The sequence below is a fragment of the Ursus maritimus genome, unplaced genomic scaffold (genome assembly GCF_017311325.1).
Source record: "Ursus maritimus isolate PB19 unplaced genomic scaffold, ASM1731132v1 scaffold_13, whole genome shotgun sequence".
Classification (NCBI taxonomy): Eukaryota; Metazoa; Chordata; class Mammalia; order Carnivora; family Ursidae; genus Ursus; species Ursus maritimus.
The window spans coordinates 45,453,744-45,473,621 of NW_024423675.1; the positions used below are offsets into that span (position 1 = coordinate 45,453,744).

At 41.6% G+C, this 19,878-nt stretch overlaps 1 protein-coding gene across 3 annotated transcripts in view; it reads left to right on the forward strand.

Moving 5' to 3' along the window:
- The first annotated feature begins 1,436 nt into the window (after nt 1-1,436).
- HECA (hdc homolog, cell cycle regulator) overlaps nt 1,437-19,878 on the forward strand; it is a 46,072-nt gene continuing 27,630 nt past the window's right edge. Inside the window, exon 1 of one of the 3 annotated variants that reach the window (XM_040627854.1) lies at nt 1,437-1,732. In XM_040627854.1, the coding sequence (XP_040483788.1) occupies nt 1,462-1,732 (271 nt within the window). In that variant the 5' untranslated portion in view covers nt 1,437-1,461. The remainder of the gene's footprint in view (nt 1,733-19,878) is intronic. The other 2 variants (XM_040627852.1, XM_040627853.1) reach the window with 2 other exon arrangements.

A 19,878-nucleotide genomic window follows, 5' to 3' on the forward strand; every position in this document is an offset into this window, starting at 1 on the left:
CTGTGCTTCCCTTTCTGTCTCTTTATGCTTTGCAATACAGCCAATGAGCCTTTACTGAAGAGCTGGGTTAATTAAAGAAGAGTACACTATAGGAGGGGAAAACTGTAAATTGTCAGCTAAAATATTTTTCCTCCTTAGTTCACGGGGAAAAGAAACTAATTTATACACTCAACAAATACAAGCTAGCTGTTGTTCCCTGAGGTGCTCAAGACTGATAAAATCTACTACCTATGGAGCTTTCATGTGAGTGAGAAGGAGATAGGGAATAAGTAAACATGTACATTGACAACTTAATGAGAGATGGATGAGACAAACAGTGATACTTCTGATAGCTCCTAAGGGAGGGTGTTTCTGTTACAACATCCTGAAGGAAGTGTGTTTGATCTGGGACCTGAGGTTTCGGAAGGAGCTGGTCTGTAAAAAGACAGTTTAATTGCAGAAATGGGAACCAATGTAAAACTCTCCCGAGGGGTCTGTCTCCTGCCCTCATGCCATTGCCTCTCTTCACAGGTGTCACGTTCTAATCTTAGCCTGCTCACAACGCAGCCATCTCTCTTTCAGGGCAGCTCAGCCCTATCCATGGGGGTTGGGTCTTCCCCCCACCTGCTTCGTGATCACAGGCAACATTTAGTTTTATCCCTGGATGGTGCGTCCTGTTTGTATGAACTACTTTCACCACAACACCGTGCCGGCTTCTCATTCAGGCACCCTGCTGTTCATTCCCATTGTCTGGGAACTCAATCTTATCTCTGTAATTACTGAACCTAAAACTGATCTTGAAGGGTAAGGTGTTTTGATGGATTATTAACCCGAAATTCTTTGTTTTCACTTCTTGTTCTAGTCACCCGCCCGTTTTTCCAGACCATATTGTTCTAAGCTTCAACCACAAGGTCAGGAGGCCACCGAATAATTACTTGAGATGCCACCAGATTGGCTTAGGGGGCCCACTTCACGAAGCCCGCTCCGCAGATGCCCAGTAGCTCCGCAGGCCCGCGGTGAGTGCGCCAGGATGACGTCACTCGAAAGTGGCCGGCTCAGCGCGGGCGTGACGTCACGCGGGCGGATCAGTCCGCCGTGAGGTCACCCGGTGGGCGCGGCCAGGCCGAATCCCCAGTGTCGTCACGGGCGGGGGCGGGGCCAGAGCGTGTCAGCGAAGCCGAATCAAAACAAGCCGGAGACCCGCCTTTTCCCTCCGGCTCGGGAGCGCCTCGCTCGCGTCCCGAGCCCGCGGCGCTCGCGCGGCTGCGAGCCTCGGGTGGCCGAGCGCCGGCTCCAGGAAGCCGGAGAGGGCGCGGCGGCCGGGATGGCGCGGCGCGGGCCGCGCGGCTAGACGGGCGCCGAAGGAGCCGCCGGCCCGCGCCCTCTATTCTCTCGCTCCCGGAGCCCGCTCCGCGCGGGCCGGGAGCGGCCGTGCGGCGGGGAGCCGCCTTCGCTGACGCCGGGCACCTGGACGCTCGCGAGATGCCCAACCCCAAAAACAGCAAAGGCGGCCGCAAAAACAAGCGCGCCAACAGCAGCGGGGACGAGCAGGAAAATGGAGCCGGGGCCCTGGCAGCGGCGGGCGCGGCGGGCGCGGCGGCCGGGGGGGGCCTGGCGGCGGCGGCCGGCTGCGGAGCGGCGGCGGCGGGAGTGCCGGGCACCGGGGGCGCGGCGGGCACCGGAGGCGCGGGGACTGGCGCCGCCAACGCCGCGGCCGCCGCGGGGGCTGCAGCCGCGGGCGACGCCAAGAACGGTAAGACGGGGCTGGCGGGGCGAGCGCCAACTTCCTCCCCGACGGGGACGGCGCGGTGGCGGGGCTTGGGGCGGCGCGGGCTGTGCGTGGACAATGCGAGAGTCAGGAAGTGCTCACCCCGCCTCTCCGCCCCGCGGCGGCAGCCCCTTCCCGGTCCCCACGCCTGGCGGGGACGACGGCTCCGCGGCCCCTTCCTGGGGTCTGCGCCGCTCCCGGGTCGCGTGCCCGGAGTGGGTTGCGTCTCCGACTCCGAGGGGCCCCCGGGTGCTAGGCGGCGGCCGAGCTTCCCTAGGGCCCTGCCCGTGCTGGCGGGGCCGAGTGTGTGCCCCGGGCCGTGGGGGAAGGGGGGAAGGAAAGAGCTGCCCAAGTTGAAAAAGAATGATCCCATCGGAAACTTAGACACCAGTTCATTCTTCCCTGTGTCCCTCTCACCCCCCCCCCCGTCTTTCCTCCCGAGTGAGGAAGAGCCTTAAATCCCAGCAAATCCAGGCTTGCTGCGGCAGTTGCCACAGGTGAAGAGGCCCCGAGACATTTTTACTATAGGGCGTGTGTATGTGTGTGTGTGTGTGTGTGTGTGTGCTTTTGCGCGCGCGCGCTCTTTAATTCTCTTGCTCGCTTGAGGAAGGAAGAGAATCTGAACTTGACTTCCGTTCTCAGACCGGAGTTAAAAAAAAATCATCCTCTATATGATTCTGTTTCACAGTTTTAGAAGGAAGCCTACTAATCTTAGGTAGTGCCTGAATGCACCTCGGGGGGGGGGCACTTAGGGAATAGTGAAGATGTGACAGGATTGCCGTTGTCACTACAGAGACATGGTTTTCGTAACAGGATGCTGGGCACTTTTTTCTTACTTGGACAGTTCTTTGCATTCCTCTGGTCAGGCAGTTTTTCAGGGAAGGGAATAGAGGTATAATTTAATGAAGGGAGATGAGGATCTTTTTATCTGGCTGTTAACTTGTAGCTTTTCAGCTTTTGAAGCCATTCTTTATGCAGATCAGTCACTTTTTAAACGGGCACCTGTGCTTAGAAGAACCCCACAGTGCTCTGAAGATAGAAGATTGAAGTGTAGCCTGTTAAGAACAGAACCATAGGCCACCTTGGCTGTGTCTCTACAATATTGAAGTAGGAAGATTTTTCTTTTTTCCAGAAACAGACATCCTGGTTTTGAATGTGTGATAATACAGTTTTCGGCTATGCCGTCTTCTCCATGTTCTTTTGTTTCCCAAGCTCTAACTTCTTTTTGGTGTTGATGTGGCAGAGGGAAAGGAAGACAGGCTTGTGGCTCAGCCATTTAGAGCTCTGCCTTCTTGGGAAGGTTGGTTTTTCTCAGACTTGATTTCCTCGCCTTTAAAATTGAAAAAAAATTATATATATTGCATTGGTTCCCTCATAGGGTTATTGTGAGGCTAGGAGTATCACTTTCTTGCCCAGTTCGCAGTTCTTATTTTAAAATCTTGTTACATTTCTAACATGCTTAGTAAGGTTCCTCAAAAAAAGTGATCAATGAATGATAGCTGCCATTCACTCCTTCAAAATTATTAAGCACTTACAATGTTACTACTACTGTGCTGAGTAGTAAAGGGTACAGTGGTAATCAAGAGAGGACATCCTGGTCCTCATGATCTTGCATTCCAGTTCTGGTGGTGGTCTGGCTTACCCTTTTATTTTTTGTCTGTATGGAAGCTTCAAGTTGGCTGTTTCCTTTTTCTCCAAAAGATTAGATCACTTTCCCTGAACTCTACCTCTGAAACTAGTAATACACTCTGTGTTAATTAATTGAATTAAAATAAATAAAATAAATCTTTAAAAAAGATTAGATAACTTTAAGGTGCTATAAAGAAATTTTTTTCTTAGGCTGGTGATACCTCCCCCTTTGTAAACTTCAGGCTGGTTATGATGTCCCTATTATTACTTTACTCTGAAATGGCAAAACTCAGGTATATTTAGTAGTTCTGTATATGTCTGTATGAAGCTGTGTATTTCTGATTTGGAGCTTATTTTATGAAATGAATGGGGAAAAAGGGAAGAAATGGGCCAAATATTGCCATGGTTAGGTTAGAGAAGGTATAAACTTTGATCAGTGAGCTATATTTTATGATGCCACATTTGGTTCTGACATGGTATGAAGTCTCAGTAAATGATCCACCTGAATTTGAAGAACTTCTCACTGCAGTTGATAACTGAACATGGATGCTAAGGCCTCCTGTGTACAAAATTTATAAGTAAGGGAATTACAAGTGCTTTTTTCTTTTCTTTTTTTCCATTTAAAGCTGTGCTTTATAATGTTGGGGTGGGAGAGGTGGCATGGGTGAATTTTAAAGGAAGGGACAACAGATACACAAACTCTCAAGGATCAACTGATAAGGTCCAATTATTTTTGAATTTTAGAATGACATCAGTTGGACCAGTATAGTATTTCTAAGTATATTTCAATTTTTTTTTACTTAACTGTGACATTAGATTTTGTGATTATGAATATTACAAATCAAACAATTCTAAGGATGTAATAAATTGGAATTCTGTTAAACTTTTAAAGGGTTTGTTCTCACTGTACAACTCAGTTATGATTTACATCTGCAAGCATGCCAGTCTCATGAAGTTAATAGTAGTGGCAGTTTGTACTTGTTTGGAGTTTATGGAATTGTTTTATGTCTTGTAGTTCTTGGGCATTATGGCCACCAGGGAAGAGTAATATTAGTTCTTAGTTGTTCGCTGTTTGTCAGTAGGTATAAATAGCTGCTTATTCTATAAAAGAAGACTGCTAGTTAGGGAAAGCTGGGGAAGCCATGTTGTGGTCGTAGGTGAAAAAGTTGAACTGGTTGCACTTGTGCATTTTGGGTAAGATGAATATTAATTGTAAGGACTTTGTACACCTAATAAGAAGTTTATTAGTACACTTTTAGATACTGGCTTATGAAGCTTTTTGTAGGAATTGGAGTAAAAGGTGAAGTGCCGTCCTATTCCTACATAGTAAACATCTGTGCACATATTGTAGCATTTTGATTGTAGGTGGACAAGATTTGCCAATCATTATTTTTAGGATCTAGTGATCATGCCGTAGATTATAACTATACAGTTTCATTCTGGAATTCTGGTTCCATTAGGCTACTGCTTTTTTCCTTAAGGCCTAAAAATATATGAACCCTTGATCATAGTATCTAGTTTTCAGTGGGCCTGGTTCCCAAGTTCTTTTATTAATTTCTGTTTTATGGATGACCGTGGTTCACCACTCCACTCATTCCTGACTGCCGCCAGAGCCCCTGGGTAGCTGAATCTGCCTTTAATCCATTCAGCAACACTTTATAGTAAATGGAGCTGGTTTACATAGTGGATAGTTGTGCATTTGGTACGTGTAGATTCCCATCTGTCTCCTCAAATTACTTGCTGTATGATCTTGGGCAAGTCATGTGACTTTTCTGAGACTCAGTTTCTGCATATTTAAAATGGAATTATAGTACCTGTCCATACATATATAGTAAGATCTATCACATATATTACAGACATATTACTTATATGTTATATATACATATACAGTGCTTGACTTACAATATGAGCTTACTAAGTGTTATTTGTCTCAGATTCTGGAAATAGCCTTTGAAACAGATTTTACGTGTAGGAGTTTTACTGGAAATGTGCTAGCTGGGCAGTTAGGGAAGCAGGATTGAGCAGAGGGAGGAACTGAACTGCTGTGCAGTTACAACTGGGACCTCTGGAACTGGAATGGTCCTGCAGAGTTATCTCATGCTGAGGCATGGAGGCAGGGCCTTTAAACTCGCCCTCCCTCATTGACTGGTCATTTGGACATGGGCTGCCCCCAGAAAGAGGGTATGACCTGGGGAGTGGCAACTCAGCTGGAGAGCCTCTGTGGAGAGGGATTCAGCTGAGAGCTTTCTGCTCTGAGGGTAGGAGAGCCCTTTTAATTCCCCTAGCATCATCTTTTTCTTCATTTAGACGACTAGTGCCATTCACTTAAGACACAGGTGTGGGACAAATAGTTCTCACTACCCTTTATGGATCAGGCTGGGAGTTCACTACCAGTGTGACATTGTTTTGATGGGAAATGTGTTCCGAATTCCATACATCTTTACAAATAGGTTTTTGTAACATCAGTTGCTCTCTATAGACAAGATTTGTGCCTTTCTGCATATTTAGGCCAGTGAACGCATTTTGTATAACCCCAGGTTTGTAGTATATTTTAAGTAGTTTCTGTTTTTAGGTGTTTACTTGAATTCTTACTACATTTAAATTATCTGTATTCATCAGAAGAAAAAAGAGTATTTGCCTGCTGTTTATTTTCAAATCAAGGAATACTTATTGCAGGTCTAAGGTATGTTGAGTGTGGTTGTCATCCTGGAAGACATCTTCTTGCCTTATTTAGAAGTTAATTTTGTCAGGTTTTAAAAAATATCTCCTACTTTTGGACCTTGTATTTTAAAATCCACCTTTGTAATGGGTACTGGTAGAAAATATTGCCTCATCCATCAAAGATTCATCTTGTGCACTTTTAGGAACTATTCTGTGTTCTGCTAACGGAGTTTTGTGCACAGTCCTTATTCTTTCTTTACTTGTTAGAGGACTTGAGTTTAAATTCTAGAAACTAAACCTTCAATGTCAGCTTTCCTGTGAGTCCAAGAATATATATCATTCTGTAGAGAATTGAAAACAGGAGATAAAACTGGAAAGTCTCTTGCAGCTTAATCCTCCTATGAATTCACTCCAGGCTTAGCTATGAATAATTTAAAAAACTTGAAGGCATCAAAAGGAAAACTTTAGGGGGGAAAGACATCTGTTCTGATTGATTTTGCTCATGAGCTCTTTGGCATTTTTAAGGGATTGATTTAATTAAAATTTTTTTGTTATTTCATTATTTTACCAGTAATAAAATGGCCATTGTGGAAAAAGAATTAAAAAAGATAAAGAAGATAGGCGAAGTTCTCTTTGACTTTCTAGTCAAGCACATAATCCTACCACTTAGATCACCATTGTTAACATTTTGATGCATATTCTTGTGCACTTGCTGGACTTGCTATGTCAAAAGATATGCATTTTTTTTTTATTACTTAATACATGCTGACAGATTGTCTTGTAGAAAAGTTGTAGCAGTTTGACCCTGCTGTGGTCAGAGTGTCCTTTCCCCATAGCCTCGCTAGTCTCTAGTTTTAGTTTTAAAGGCATGCTGGAGAATTGCTGGTATCCCCGACTGTCTCAGCAATAAGAGGGCCCCAATAGAATCAAGAGCCAGTAGCGGATGCTACCACACTTAGGGGACTTTCCAAAGCTGCATTTATATCTTTTGGGGACTTCTGTGTTCTTTAGTGATTTGGTGCCTAACAGGGATTCAATAAAATATCTAATAATGGTGAATGGTATTTTAGCAGTTGGGAATAGTGAAGATGAAAACATAGGCTTTTGAAATTCTGTCTGCACCATTATTCTAATCTTAAGAAATAAGACTTAAAATTTTTAAAGCTTTAGTCAATAAGTATGTGGTCTGAACAGGTGTGGGTGCAAAACCTAGGTGCCCCAGTTTACTAGCGAAGTGACTTTGGTGCAAGTTATGTAACCTTTCTCAGACTCCATTTTCTAAACACAACCCTTTAGGGTGTTTTTGAAGATGAAGAAAAACTGTATTAAAGATCTTGGCTCAGGGCCTGGCAGATATGGGCACTATCAGTAATAGCTTTATAAGTTTTGTGATTTGTTCAACTTCATTCAATTACAAGACTTTTTAAACTATTCTGCACTGAGAGCAGAGACCAAGAGACAATAAGATGGTGGTGAAGGGTCTGTGAATATTCATATAAGAAAATCTGATTTCATACAGGTTGTTATTCAAGCACTGATTTGATTACAAGTGATTTATTCTTCCCTCATCATCTCTTTCTGACTGTAGTTTACCTGGAAAAATCAGATGATTTAGCAGAAAAGAAAAAAAGAAAGAAAAGAAAAAAAGTAAAAAGTAAAATGTGAAAATTGTTATATCCTCCTTTCTTCATTTTTTATTCATCTCATGTATTGAGTGCCTGCTGTTTGTCAGGCACTACGTTAGGCTCTGGGATTACAAGGACAAAAGAATTGGGTCCAAGGGGCTTATGGTCTACTTGGGAGCCTTTATAGAAACCAGTACAAGTAGGTTATTACAGGTACACTACACAAGGGTAGCTTAAAAATAAAGAGCCAGAGTTCCTGAGGTGATAAAAATTTGGATTAAAGATGGGAATTGTGGTGGCTTAGCCAGTTAAGTCTCTGACTCTTGATTTCGGCTCAGGTCATGATCTCATGGATCGTGAGATCGAGTCTCGTGTCGGTTTCCGCGGCCAGCGAGGAGTCTGCTGGAGATTCTGTCTCCCTCTCCGTCTGCCCTTCCCTCCCACCCTTCCCCCCACCAAATAAATAAATCTTAAAAATAAAAAAGATGGGATTGTATTATTATGATATGGAGAAGTGAAATAAACATGTGGAGTTGAAGAATAGCTGAAAGGAGGTAGGGAGCTCAGTGTATTCTTTGGGGATCAGCCAGGGCTTAATATTACTGACATATTAATATTAATATCGCTTCTCTCCAGGCCAGAACTGGAAAGTTCATTAGTTCGAGTGTTCGTTTGTTTGCTTATTCATTGTTTTGTTCATCTGTGTACACACTCATTACTAAACATCTATTATGTGCCTATTGTCTCTTCTATGATTGGAAGTTTAATGTTGAATTGTACTTGAAGGCATCAGAATCTACATTCCTACAGGCTGATGGTGAAGTTGGGACAGAGACATGTGAACACCAGGAGCCATGATAATGTGCTATGGATGCCCAGTGGAGAAAATGATTTGTTTTCCTGGAGGAGGGGATATTTGAGCTGAGTCTTACAGGAAGAAAAGCAGTTAGCTCTGAAAACAAGGGGAGGATGTTTCAAACAGAGGGAGTTGGGAAAGAGTCTTAAGTTCTGGTTGCTGCCAGGAGTTTGTGACTGGTCTCAGGTGCAGTGGTAGGACAGGAGGCTAGAAAGGGAGTGGGGCCAGACAGTCAAATCTGGATGTTTTGTAGCCAGTAGAGGACCATCCCTGAGGTTTGTAAGCAGGCATATGGTCAACTGCACCTGCAAAACGGCATAGGTTCATTTAGCTTGGTTTGTCATCATAGGTTGTTGACAAGCTGGTGAAGTTGTAATTTCAATAGAATGGTATTTTAGCAATTTTTCTTTTGATACAGCTAGTCAAGGATTATTGGCCCAACCTGCCATGGACCCTTGATTGTGGTTTTTCAGTAAAGCAGCAGACACATGGGTGCCACAGCACCCAAGGCTGCTAGCATCTGGAGAGTCTTCATTGTGGGCACCAGTGTCCCTGTGCTTTCTGAGCCCTGGGAGGTTAGCTAAGTGAGGTTAACTTAAGAGAACCAACTGCCAAGGGAGTAGTTGGGGCCATCTGGGCAGAAAGGGTTTTCTCTGGAGGGAGAGTTGTCTCTATGGTTTATTTTTCATACCTCTGTAGAACGCGTACATGTATCTTTGTGCCAGGTTGGATTGATTTTTTTGGTTTGTCATTCTATTTTTATCATCATTGGATCAGTTTTAAAACAAACTCTGGTTACGGTTGGCTCTCATTGTTTTGTACAAAGTAACTTTGTGTATATGTGTGTGTGTCTTAATTCTGTATATTTTAGAAAGCTTCCAGTTGTCAGTGGTTGGTGAAATAGCAACTTGCTTTATTTAATCAACAGGATGTTTCAGTTCAGTTGTGCTGCAGTGTTTTTATAAAATGGCAAAGAGTAGTGTTTCTAATGCTTAATTATTCTATGTCCCGATTTATTAGAAGTAGAAAAGGGAAACAAATTCTCTCTGCTAAATTATACTTATGAGGATAATACTTGAAAATAATCTAAGAGTTAGAAACAAAGATTCAGAGGAAGTTTAAAGAAAAGAGGAAGACTTAAAGAGGAAGTATTAAATGTTAATCATATAATTGCTTTGACTGCAGTTAATAAAGTTAGCATGATTTTCATATACACTCGTATATATAACGTAATCCGTAGATTTAAATTGTCAGGAGTAAAAGATTTTCCTCCATCCTCTTAGGTGTAATAATTGGGGCCTGCAAATTAAGCCAACAAAAGATAAATTAACAAGAGCAAAGACAGATTTAATCACAGGATAGGAATGTGACTCAAAGTGCTGGGTTAGAATTTGTGGCTTATAGACCACCGTAACAGGAGAAGGGGAGGGGAGAAAGACACAGGAAAACAGATGACTTCTTATTAAGAGAAGGGGAGAGGAAAACGGGCACCTATAGGAAAAGAAATAACTTTCTGGAAAGATAAATGGGCCCTTAGAGAATAGACGAGAGAGATGATAGTTTTGTGACAATGTCTGCTTAGGTGTGGTGTGGAGACTTACCTCTGGTGATGAGGAGTCAGTCTTCCCTGATAGCTGCTAGGAGAGAACTTAAGTCAGTTCCTTTGAGAGGCTCTGCTTTTAGGCAGATAAGAGATTTCAGGAACTCAAATGCCTTCAGCTGAAAATAATTTTTAGGCTACAGTGGCACATTCTTGATCTCTTCAAAATATTTTGCAGTTCAAATCATATTACCCCCGTAATAGCAATTACAGGCAGTCAGATTGCAAAAGATGGTGTCATAATTCAGGATTTCTCTTTTTATTTTGTTGGAAATTTATTAGAAATAGATGGTCTTAAAGCATATGCCTTTATAAAACTGAGAAAAATGATAAGTTTAGGCAAAAGTTAACAGGGTATCAAATTGCTCATATAAGTAAGGAAGCTATTTGCCAGATTTAAAATGTCGATTTTTTTCCCTAGGGATAAGCATAAGTTTGATGATACTTCAGATCATGTCCTTTCAAGTTATAAAAGCATCTCAGGAGAGTCTTTTGACACTGATGTTGAAACTGAATCACAGACTCTTTAAGATTTCTAAATGAGCACTCCTGAATGTGGTTTTTTCAGTATAACATTTAGTAGAACTCTATTATAATACAGCTTCTAATTGAAGTGACACATTACTTGTTATGTCTCAATGCCTGACAAAGCTCAGTGTCTGGGCAGAAATGGAAAACTGGGGAATGTACAGAATCAAGTTCTGGCTATTTTTGATTGGCAGCATGTGCAGTTTGTAATCTGAGAGGCTGAGCCGAGGATGGTGGGTGATGGTTGTTACTGAACACACACCGTGCTGCCAGAAGCCGTGGAGAGAGAGCCTGGCATTGAGAAATAGGAGGTGTCCTTCTCTGGTAGAGGCAGAAATGTGTACATCTAACATACGAGGCAGCTCCAAGAAGTACTCCAGGTGGTGGGCAGTGCTGACATGTTGCAGTACCATTAGCCCCATTGTGATGTGGTGCCACTATATTAGGCATTTAGCTTTAGATGTGCAGATAATGTCTTGCTTCCGGAGCAAATTGGGTAAGATTCCTGGGTGCTGGGTGTGTTGGGGCTGCAGAACCCATAGAATCCACAGAAAGGAGAAGCAGCTGCTTCCAGCAGTCGGAACAGTGATGATACCACAACTGCCCCTTATCGAGTGCTTTCTAAGAGCCAGGTGCCACACCCAGCAGTTGGCAGTCCGCGCTTGAGGATGAGGACACTAAGCTCCTGATCCGGGCTCTTTACCTTTTTGCAGAAAAGGCATGTTTGGGTTACAGAGATGTGCCTGACCCTGATGCCACAGTTGAACCTGTGTGATACTGGGCCCATCTTGACTGACACCCGTGCATGTGTATAAATAACACGTTTTTAAGTAGAGGTCTTAAATGCAGTATAAAAACATCAAGGAAACAATAGGGCCGTTTAAATTACTTTTCAAAGGCCTTATGCTTATCATTTGGGTACTTGAACTGAAATTAAATTTGTGAAACAAAACACTTGACCAAGGAAACCCTTCGCTCATACATTTTCCATTCATGTTGATCTGATTCCTTCTCATTCTGATGGAAGGATTTCCTGGTCTTGGAATTGTGGAGGTTGTGAACATTTGAACTGACACTTCCTGTTCTTAATGGACCATAGTTCTCTAGGCTAAAGTCCTACATGTGGGATCACGAGGTATGTGCTTTTTTTTTTTTTTTTAAGATTTTATTTATTCGTCAGAGTGAGGGAGAGAGAGACAGAGCGTGCACCAACAAGCAGGAGCAGGGGGAGCTGCAGGCAGATGGAGAGGGAAGAAAAGGCTCTATGCTGAGCAGGGAGCCCCATGTGGCTCCATCCCAGGACCCTGGGATCATGACCTGAGCCGAAGACAGTCGCTTAACTGACTGAAACACCCAGGCACCCAAGGCATGTGGTTTTTAAGGCTTCGAGACAAACTGCGAAACTGCCCTCTAGAAAGGACTGAGCTGTTTGCACGACTGCTGGCCCTGTATGGGGTGCCCCTTTCTTCACAGTCCTCAGCATGGGTTTTGATGTGATCATTTTCAACTCCACCCATCAGATAGGTGAAAAATTATATCTCATTGTTATTTTTACTTGCATTTGTTGGATTGCCAGTGAGCGAGTGCCTTTGTGTGTATACTGCTCATTTGTGGTGTTTTCCTCTTTGTGCTTTTCGTTCATATTACTAGTGGGATATTTGTGTTCTTACTGATTTGCACAAAGTTTTTCTATATTCAGGATACTTTTCTGATGTACATTTTCCCTGGTTTATTGTTTATCTTTTGCCTTATTTCAGGTGTCCTTGCTGGTTAGAAATGTTATGGTTTTGTATGATCACAGAACATCCACACAGGGAGAGAACTGTAGAGAAAGGCAAGGAGCTTGAGGAAAGGAGCCCGTTTTCACGGGAAGAGCAGTGTGGGCATGGCGTAAGGTTAATGATTGAGGTCCCCATGGATATCAGTGTGCGGCAGTGCTCTTACGGTAGTAAGGTTCTGTTTCCTTTTAGTATTTAATTTTCGAGGCTCTGTTTTCACAGAATTGGTTACCGTTTCTGCTGCCTTCCTTGACCCTCCACTCGCCTGACCTCTGTTGTCCACTTGACAGCTGGGCTGCAGTCCTCAACACCTGTCACGTCTTGCACATTTCTAAAATCCCTTGCAGTTTTTATTCTAGCTTAATAGGACTTTGAAACATGTAGATAAAAGTCCATTAGTTACTTATCACCTCTTCTCAAGAATAAAGCTGCAGACGCAGTCCTCTTAAGGCTGAATTGCCCATAACTTCTTCGTGATAACACACTTAAATGCCAAGTCACAAGAAAGTTCTCATTTTTCTCAGTGTGGCACTTGGACTGCAATTACATTTGTATGTTACTAAAACGAAGATCTAGCATTCAGCCGAACCAAAGTTTATTTGCACCCCGTGCATCATGATGATCTAGTCAGCCCTTGTGCTTCTCAAATGGGTGTCATTTGGAAGAGGTTCTCCCACTCACTGCTTGTTCTAAAGAGTGTGAGATTTGACAGATAGAGGTCATAACTTGAGAGCTGGCATTTTGCAAGACCAATGAACTTTTCTCAGCCTGAATGTTTTGTTTTTAAAGGTTTTTATTTATTTATTTATTTATTTACTTACTTACTTACTTGGGAGAGAAAAAGAGAGCGAGCGATCTCAAGACCCCGAGATCATGACCTGAGCTGAAATCAAGAGTCAGAGCCACCCAGGTGCCCCTCAGCACAAATGTTATCTGTAGAAAATAAAGATGATATGGTATATTGTTTGTGACCAACTCTTTGCAAAACAAAGTATAGAGCTGTTTGAAAAAGCAAATTGTTGGGTCATGATTTGGGGGTTTTAGTGTTTTCTGGGTGAATTTTTGGTTCTTAGTTACCTTTGTGGTAGTGTGGCTGCTTCCCACTGAGTCGAATGCACACTCTGATTTGTTGAAGAACCCAGGGCGGGCCTTGGCTTTCCCCGCTTGAGTTCGCAGCAAATGTTATTCTTCCGAAATATTTATTGGGGAAGCCTGTAGTTTCTCTCCACGTTCAGGTCTAGGAGCTCTGCTGTGCAGATTTTTCGGGCAAATCTGCGGTGCTTGCCTGCTGTTCTCAGGGCAAGTCCAGCTCCCTGAGGGAGGGGCTCTTAGGAGTTTCTGCAAGGGCATTCTGAGCCCACCATGAGGAAGGACTGTGGTGAAGCCTTGGGCAGGGTTCTTTTCAGCAAAGTGAGGGTAGCTGACTTGGGGATTGTTTTGTTGTGATCTGTGAATCATCTTATCCCCAGGTTTCATCATAACAGCAAATTCCACTATGATTTTAACCATTTTATTAACAAAGCTTTGCTTTTGGCTATTGTGCTGCATGATTTACGTGTGTGCGCCCGTATCTGTAATTATGCCTCACTTAGTTTGTGCCTTGATTCACTCAGGCCTTTCTGCTTTTTGCTCTTTACCTGCCTCTAGGGTCCTAGGAGTGGAAGTTTAAGTGTTGCTGTAAAAGCGTTTGAAATGCTTACATGTGGCTTTCGTTTGTTTCCTTACCTCCCTTTTAGATTTTGCATTTTTATTTTCTTTAAAAGATTTTATTTATTTGTCAGAGAGAGAGACAGCGAACACAAGCAGGGGGAGCAGCAGGCATAGGGAGAAACAGACTCCCCACTGAGCAAGGGGCCCAGTGTGGGACTTGAGCCCAGGACCTTGAGATCATGACCTGAGCCGAAGGCAGATGCTTAAGTGACTGAGCCACCCAGGTGTCCCTAGATTTTGCATTTTAAATTACATTGAAGAATTTTGGATATATCAAACTATAGTATGGATTTTATCAAAATAACTTATATAGGCATATGATGCTTGGTGTGTGTAAGTATTAATGTATGCATGCAAATGTGTCAATATGTTTATATTGAATGATTGTTTTTCTTGAGGTTTGGTTGATTTAAAAACACTTTGTAAACTTCATCTTTGAGATACTCAGATTTGAAACTTTTGACTTTGGACTAAGTCAGTTTTCCTTATAACTTTAATCTTCCATGAGATGTGATCTAAAGATGACTGGGAAGAATTTTTAAAGAATTAATTGTAAATGTTTTTCTCTTGACAGATTAGAAATACTATTTAGAATTCATTTAGTTTATAATCATATACATTTATATATATTTATATATTTCAATAGACTCCTATTTACTGTGACAAATTCTCCTATAGCAAAAAATTTCCAGATATTTTTGGTAACTTTATAAATGGTGTATTATTTTTTTCCACTAGTTTAGTAATGAATAGTTTGAGTATTTGAGTGTGGCCATACTATAAAATTACATCTTTGTCCCACAGAAGTAATTAGAAAAAGAATGAATGTCTAGTTAGAATGATATCACTGGCTTAATATCTTAGTGGGGGCCTATAACTTTGAGTTTCCTTAGCAGTAGAAAATCTTACAAAGTAGTCTTGAAAACAAGTCATATTACAGCGGGTTGTGTTGAGTGTGAATATGTGGTAAAATGCCGGACCAGGACATAGACATGACTGATTCTTGAGTCTAGTTTTTATTTTTACTGAGGTATGTATAAGACTTAGGCATGTTCTCTCCTTTGACAAGTCTTCCCTTGTTGCAACAGATTCCGTAACTTTCTTCTTGGTTGCTGATGCAGCATTTCAGAAATAGACCACTGTGGCCCCCAGGCGAAAGCTTTGTCTTTTCTCCTTGGATCGCAGCAGAGTGACTGCCAGGCTGGGAGGGATCGCCATAAAGCATTTTCCCAGGTTTATTTTGAAGGGAAGGCAAGGGAGCAGAAAGTGTATTTTTCAGGGAGCTCAACAGGGCAGAAAAGGCACAGGGAAAACAAAGGAGTATAAGGACTTAAGTTTAATTCGGGGTATGGATAGGGTAGGGAAATGAATTTTGTTACGGTGTACTGTGATTTTATTGATTTAAATATACTAGTCTTAAATAATCTCGAGAGTCGATAATGTTGACCCAGTCTGTTGACCCAAACAGGGTTCAGGCAAGACAGGCTGAGCTGCTTTTTCTCATTGTCCATGTGGTTTTTCTGCTGCCTAGTTCAGTAGTCTCCATACTGATAGAATGATGTGTTTCTTTATGTTCTTTCTAAGGAAAATTGCTTTATTCATTAATGGCAATGTAAGCCTTTGCTCATGACATTTTTTTTTTTTGAGTTTATCAATTCTGTTAGCTAGTGTAGATTTATCCCATTGTCTATCTTTTTTTTTTTTTTTAAAGATTTATTTATCTTAGATGGCCATGAGCGAGGGGGAGGGGCAAAGGCAGAAGGAGAGAGACTCCTTAAGTAGACTCCCTGCCAGGTTCAGAGCCTGACCTGGGGCTTGATCCCAGGACCCTGAGATCATGACCTGAGCTGAAATCAAGAGTCGGATGCTTAACTGACTGAGTCACCCTGGCGCCCCTCTCTATCTTTGTTTTTAAGGAATGCAAAGATGGGGTCAGGAAACCTTTATATCATAATTGGGTTTAAGCACTTGCTTCTTTTTTTTTAAAGATTTTATTTATTTGACAGAGAGAGAGAGACAGCCAGTGAGAGAGGGAACACAAGCAGGGGGAGTGGGAAAGGAAGAAATAGACTCCCAATGGAGCAGGGAGCCCGATGCAGGGCTCGATCCCAGAACCCCGGGATCACGCCCTGAGCTGAAGGCAGACACTTAATGACTGAGCCATCTAGGTGCCCCCTGAGCCACCCAGGCGCCCCTAAGCATTTGCTTCTTTAATTTGGGTTTCCTTATACCTAGTTTTAAGGTAAGTCTGAGTGTTAAAATGAGTATTGAACATTTTGAATAAGCTTTTGGGTCATCAGATCACAGTAAGTGCTATAATTTTGAATAAGACACCATTCCAAATTATAGAACTACTTATTATGATCTGGTTACACAAAGCTTGTTGGTCACTGCCTCTTCTTATAAGGTGGCTTTATGTGCTTTATTGATCTGTGTGCGCTATGGGTAAGAGTGGAAGAGGGAAGGCCACTTACTAGCTGAATGACCCTGGGCAGATCACTAAAGGATCCCATATGGTCTCAGGAGATGTTTGTAGAATATGAATGGAGAGATTGCCTTATTTCTATTCTGTGGAACTTCAGTATTTTTAAGAAACATTCTGGAAAACTATGGAACCATTATCTTCATTCTGATATTCAGCCTAAACCAGGCATATTTGGGTCTCTGTCCTTTGGGATCTTGACATGGCCTCTGTTAGAAAAGGAAAAATGAATTTTCTACTTTATAGTCATTATTGATACAGATTTTTTACCAATAACAGAACGTGAAAGCCAGAATAGAAATAAAAAAATAGGTACAGTAGAAGCCTATAGCTTTCAATTTAGTTTGAGCCTGAGGCTAGGCAGGCCGTGGGTTTTAATTGAAAGTGAGGAAAGAATAGGTCTAAGAGAATAAACAATATATTGAGAGAATGTTAAAAACCCAAGTCGTTAAATAGACTTGAAGATCTCTTTTTTTTTAATGTAAAACTTCCATGTTTATTTGTATAGAGTGGCTTGTCTGAGTAAAAGCATGTGTTTAAACCCTATTCAAAGTATAAAAACATGTTTAATTGAATGTAATCGCCGTGTACTCGATTTGCTACCCACTTTGGAGCAGTCTTAGCTACTAAAATAACATAAGGGAGGATAAACTAAATCAGAGGTTAAGACAGATGTGCTTAAGTGAGCTTATTTGTAGCTCCTATACTAATTAAAACAAGTTGACAAAATATTTTTATATCAACTTCCCTTTATGTAAGAGTGTCTTTTTTTATGTAGTAGAGAAAAGTTCTCAAAATATTTGAGAAAGTTAAGAAAACTTTTTATTTTTCACTTAAAAAATACTTAGCAGTTAATCAAGAAATGATATGCAAACCCGTAGTGATTTTGAGGTGTGGTGTGGGGCAACGGGGGGCTACAGTTAGCCTCCCTCAGTCTGTGTCCACTCTTTTCCCTCTACTCTGTTTTCTGCACTGCGGCCACAGAGAGAGACCAGGCTGAAGCAGAGGCTTTGCTTTTGGGCCTTGTGGGTGATCAGGTGGGAAGGCCAGACTAGGGCCTAATCTTGAAACTCCTTGAACATACTCAGAGGACTAGGGGCTTTAGTCTGGGAGTTTCTGAGTTTCCTGAACGTGTGTATGATGTAATCATAGTGTAATTTTCAGAAGGCTGATTTCAAAGTGGTAGTCAAACTTCTTTGCTTGTGTGACTTCTAAAAGAATTTGAAAACACAGTTCTTCTTGCACATTTAATGTTGTTACACCCAATTTTTTAAAGGTTTAAATAAATGCAGAGGATACCATTTCCAGTGTATTGTAGACATGATTTAAATGTATTTAAAGAGAATCCCAATATCATAGTAACTTGATAACCATTTATTAGCTATTTAAAAAAATAATAGTCAGAAACTTTATGTTTTTTCTTGATTTCTATTCAATTCTTACCCAGAATTGGATTCTAAGACCAAGTATTGTCCTGCTTGAAAGTCTTTTATTGATTATTCTATCATATTTTTCTGTAACAAAGTATGTATATAAACTTAAGTTTATATTAAGAAGCACTTTTGGAAAAGCAGGGTAAGGACCTCTAGAAATCTGCTTCTCCATAAAAGCAATGAGAACAAAGGCAAAAATGAGTAAACTCAACTTTTTCAGAACTCTGAAAATTAACCATAGGCTTGCAGTAATCCTAGGAGTGTATATTCAAGGAAAAGGACTGAATCATGGTAAGAACAGTGAATGTTGTTGTGTTTTAACTTGCTCTATTCCCACTCCCTCTCCCTGGCTCCGTGGTAGCTAAACAAGTAGCCTAGTAGTCATTGGAAGGGGAAGAACAGGTTTACTTCCCCAAAAGCCAGAGCTCCAGGGAATTGTCACTGTTTACTTGTCTGGAAGCCCCCTGGTAAAGGCTCATTCATAGGGCTTGTCTTTATTTGACCTGGCTCAAAAATTGCCCGGTGATAAAGTCCTTTTCTTAGGATATCTATTGAAAACAATCAACAGCAATTGTTTAACATCACAGCTGCCTGTGTCAACGGTATCAGTTGGGGCAAACAGGAGGTTGGCCAAAAAACTTAAAAAAAAAATCTTGGGAATGAGATGTCCATAGGGAGATCATGAAAAGCTTTGATATATTCCTGGTACTCTAGAAGATTATATGCCCATGGGCAGGGCTGCATGCTTGCCCAGGAAATACTTGAAGTGGCCCTCGTTCTCACCTCTGGTCTTGAAGCTCTGCACAAGCAGCAAGTAAAGGCTGAAACAGTTGTGAACTGTTGAAGCACTGAAGGCATGTCCCAGCACACACACACAGAGCCCCTTGTGAAGGTCAGAGACTCAGGTATTAGCTCAGTTATCACTAAACTAACTGAGCAGAGACTTCAGTGGCTGAACATGACCAAAAAAACCCAAACAGACTTTACAGAATTAGTCCAAGAAAATCACTAAACAAAGAAACAGCAATAGCAACAACAGCATGTCCTGTGAGGAGAGGGAATTTGTTTTCAGAGTTGCTACCTTATATTTTTTGAAGTGCTCAGTTTTCAACAAAAGTATGATACTCAAAGAAATAGTAAAGTATGGCTTATGATCTTAATCAGCACTTGCATCTCCTATGCTAAACTCTGCACTGGCCGCATAAAAGGTGTTCAGAAGCATTATTTGAATTACTGTGCATTGATTAGCGGGTAGTCATAATTAGCTGATTTTGAGAGCCCCTACATATTTTCTTTCTTCTGTTATAAGTGTTTAACCCTAAGACAAACCTTGGTATTTTGATGATGTCTCCTAGAACAGGGTCCTTGTTAAATGACATTTTAAAAGGCCATACATGGGTATTAAGGAGGGCACGTATTGCATGGTGCACTGGGTATTATACGCAAATAATGAATCATGGAACATTACATCAAAAACTAAGGATATACTGTATGGTGACTAACATAACATAATAAAAAATTATAATAATAATAAAAAAGGCCATACATTTTCCCAAATGTGTGTTGATTTAGTTTCCTGGAAAATTTGAAGGCTCTTTCTTTAGGCAATTATGTACAGTAAACCTGCCAAGAAAACTGACTTATTCAGAGACCAGATCATTTTGAAATGTTTTCCGTATGGAATTTATCTTTATAGTTTGAGTATTTAAAGCATTTTGAGAATATAACTATTACACTTTTTTTTGCAGATATCCAGATCTCTAGTGACCTATAGTCAAGTACTCGTATTGTACTTCTTTATTTAATGATTCAGAGGATTTTGGTGTGTC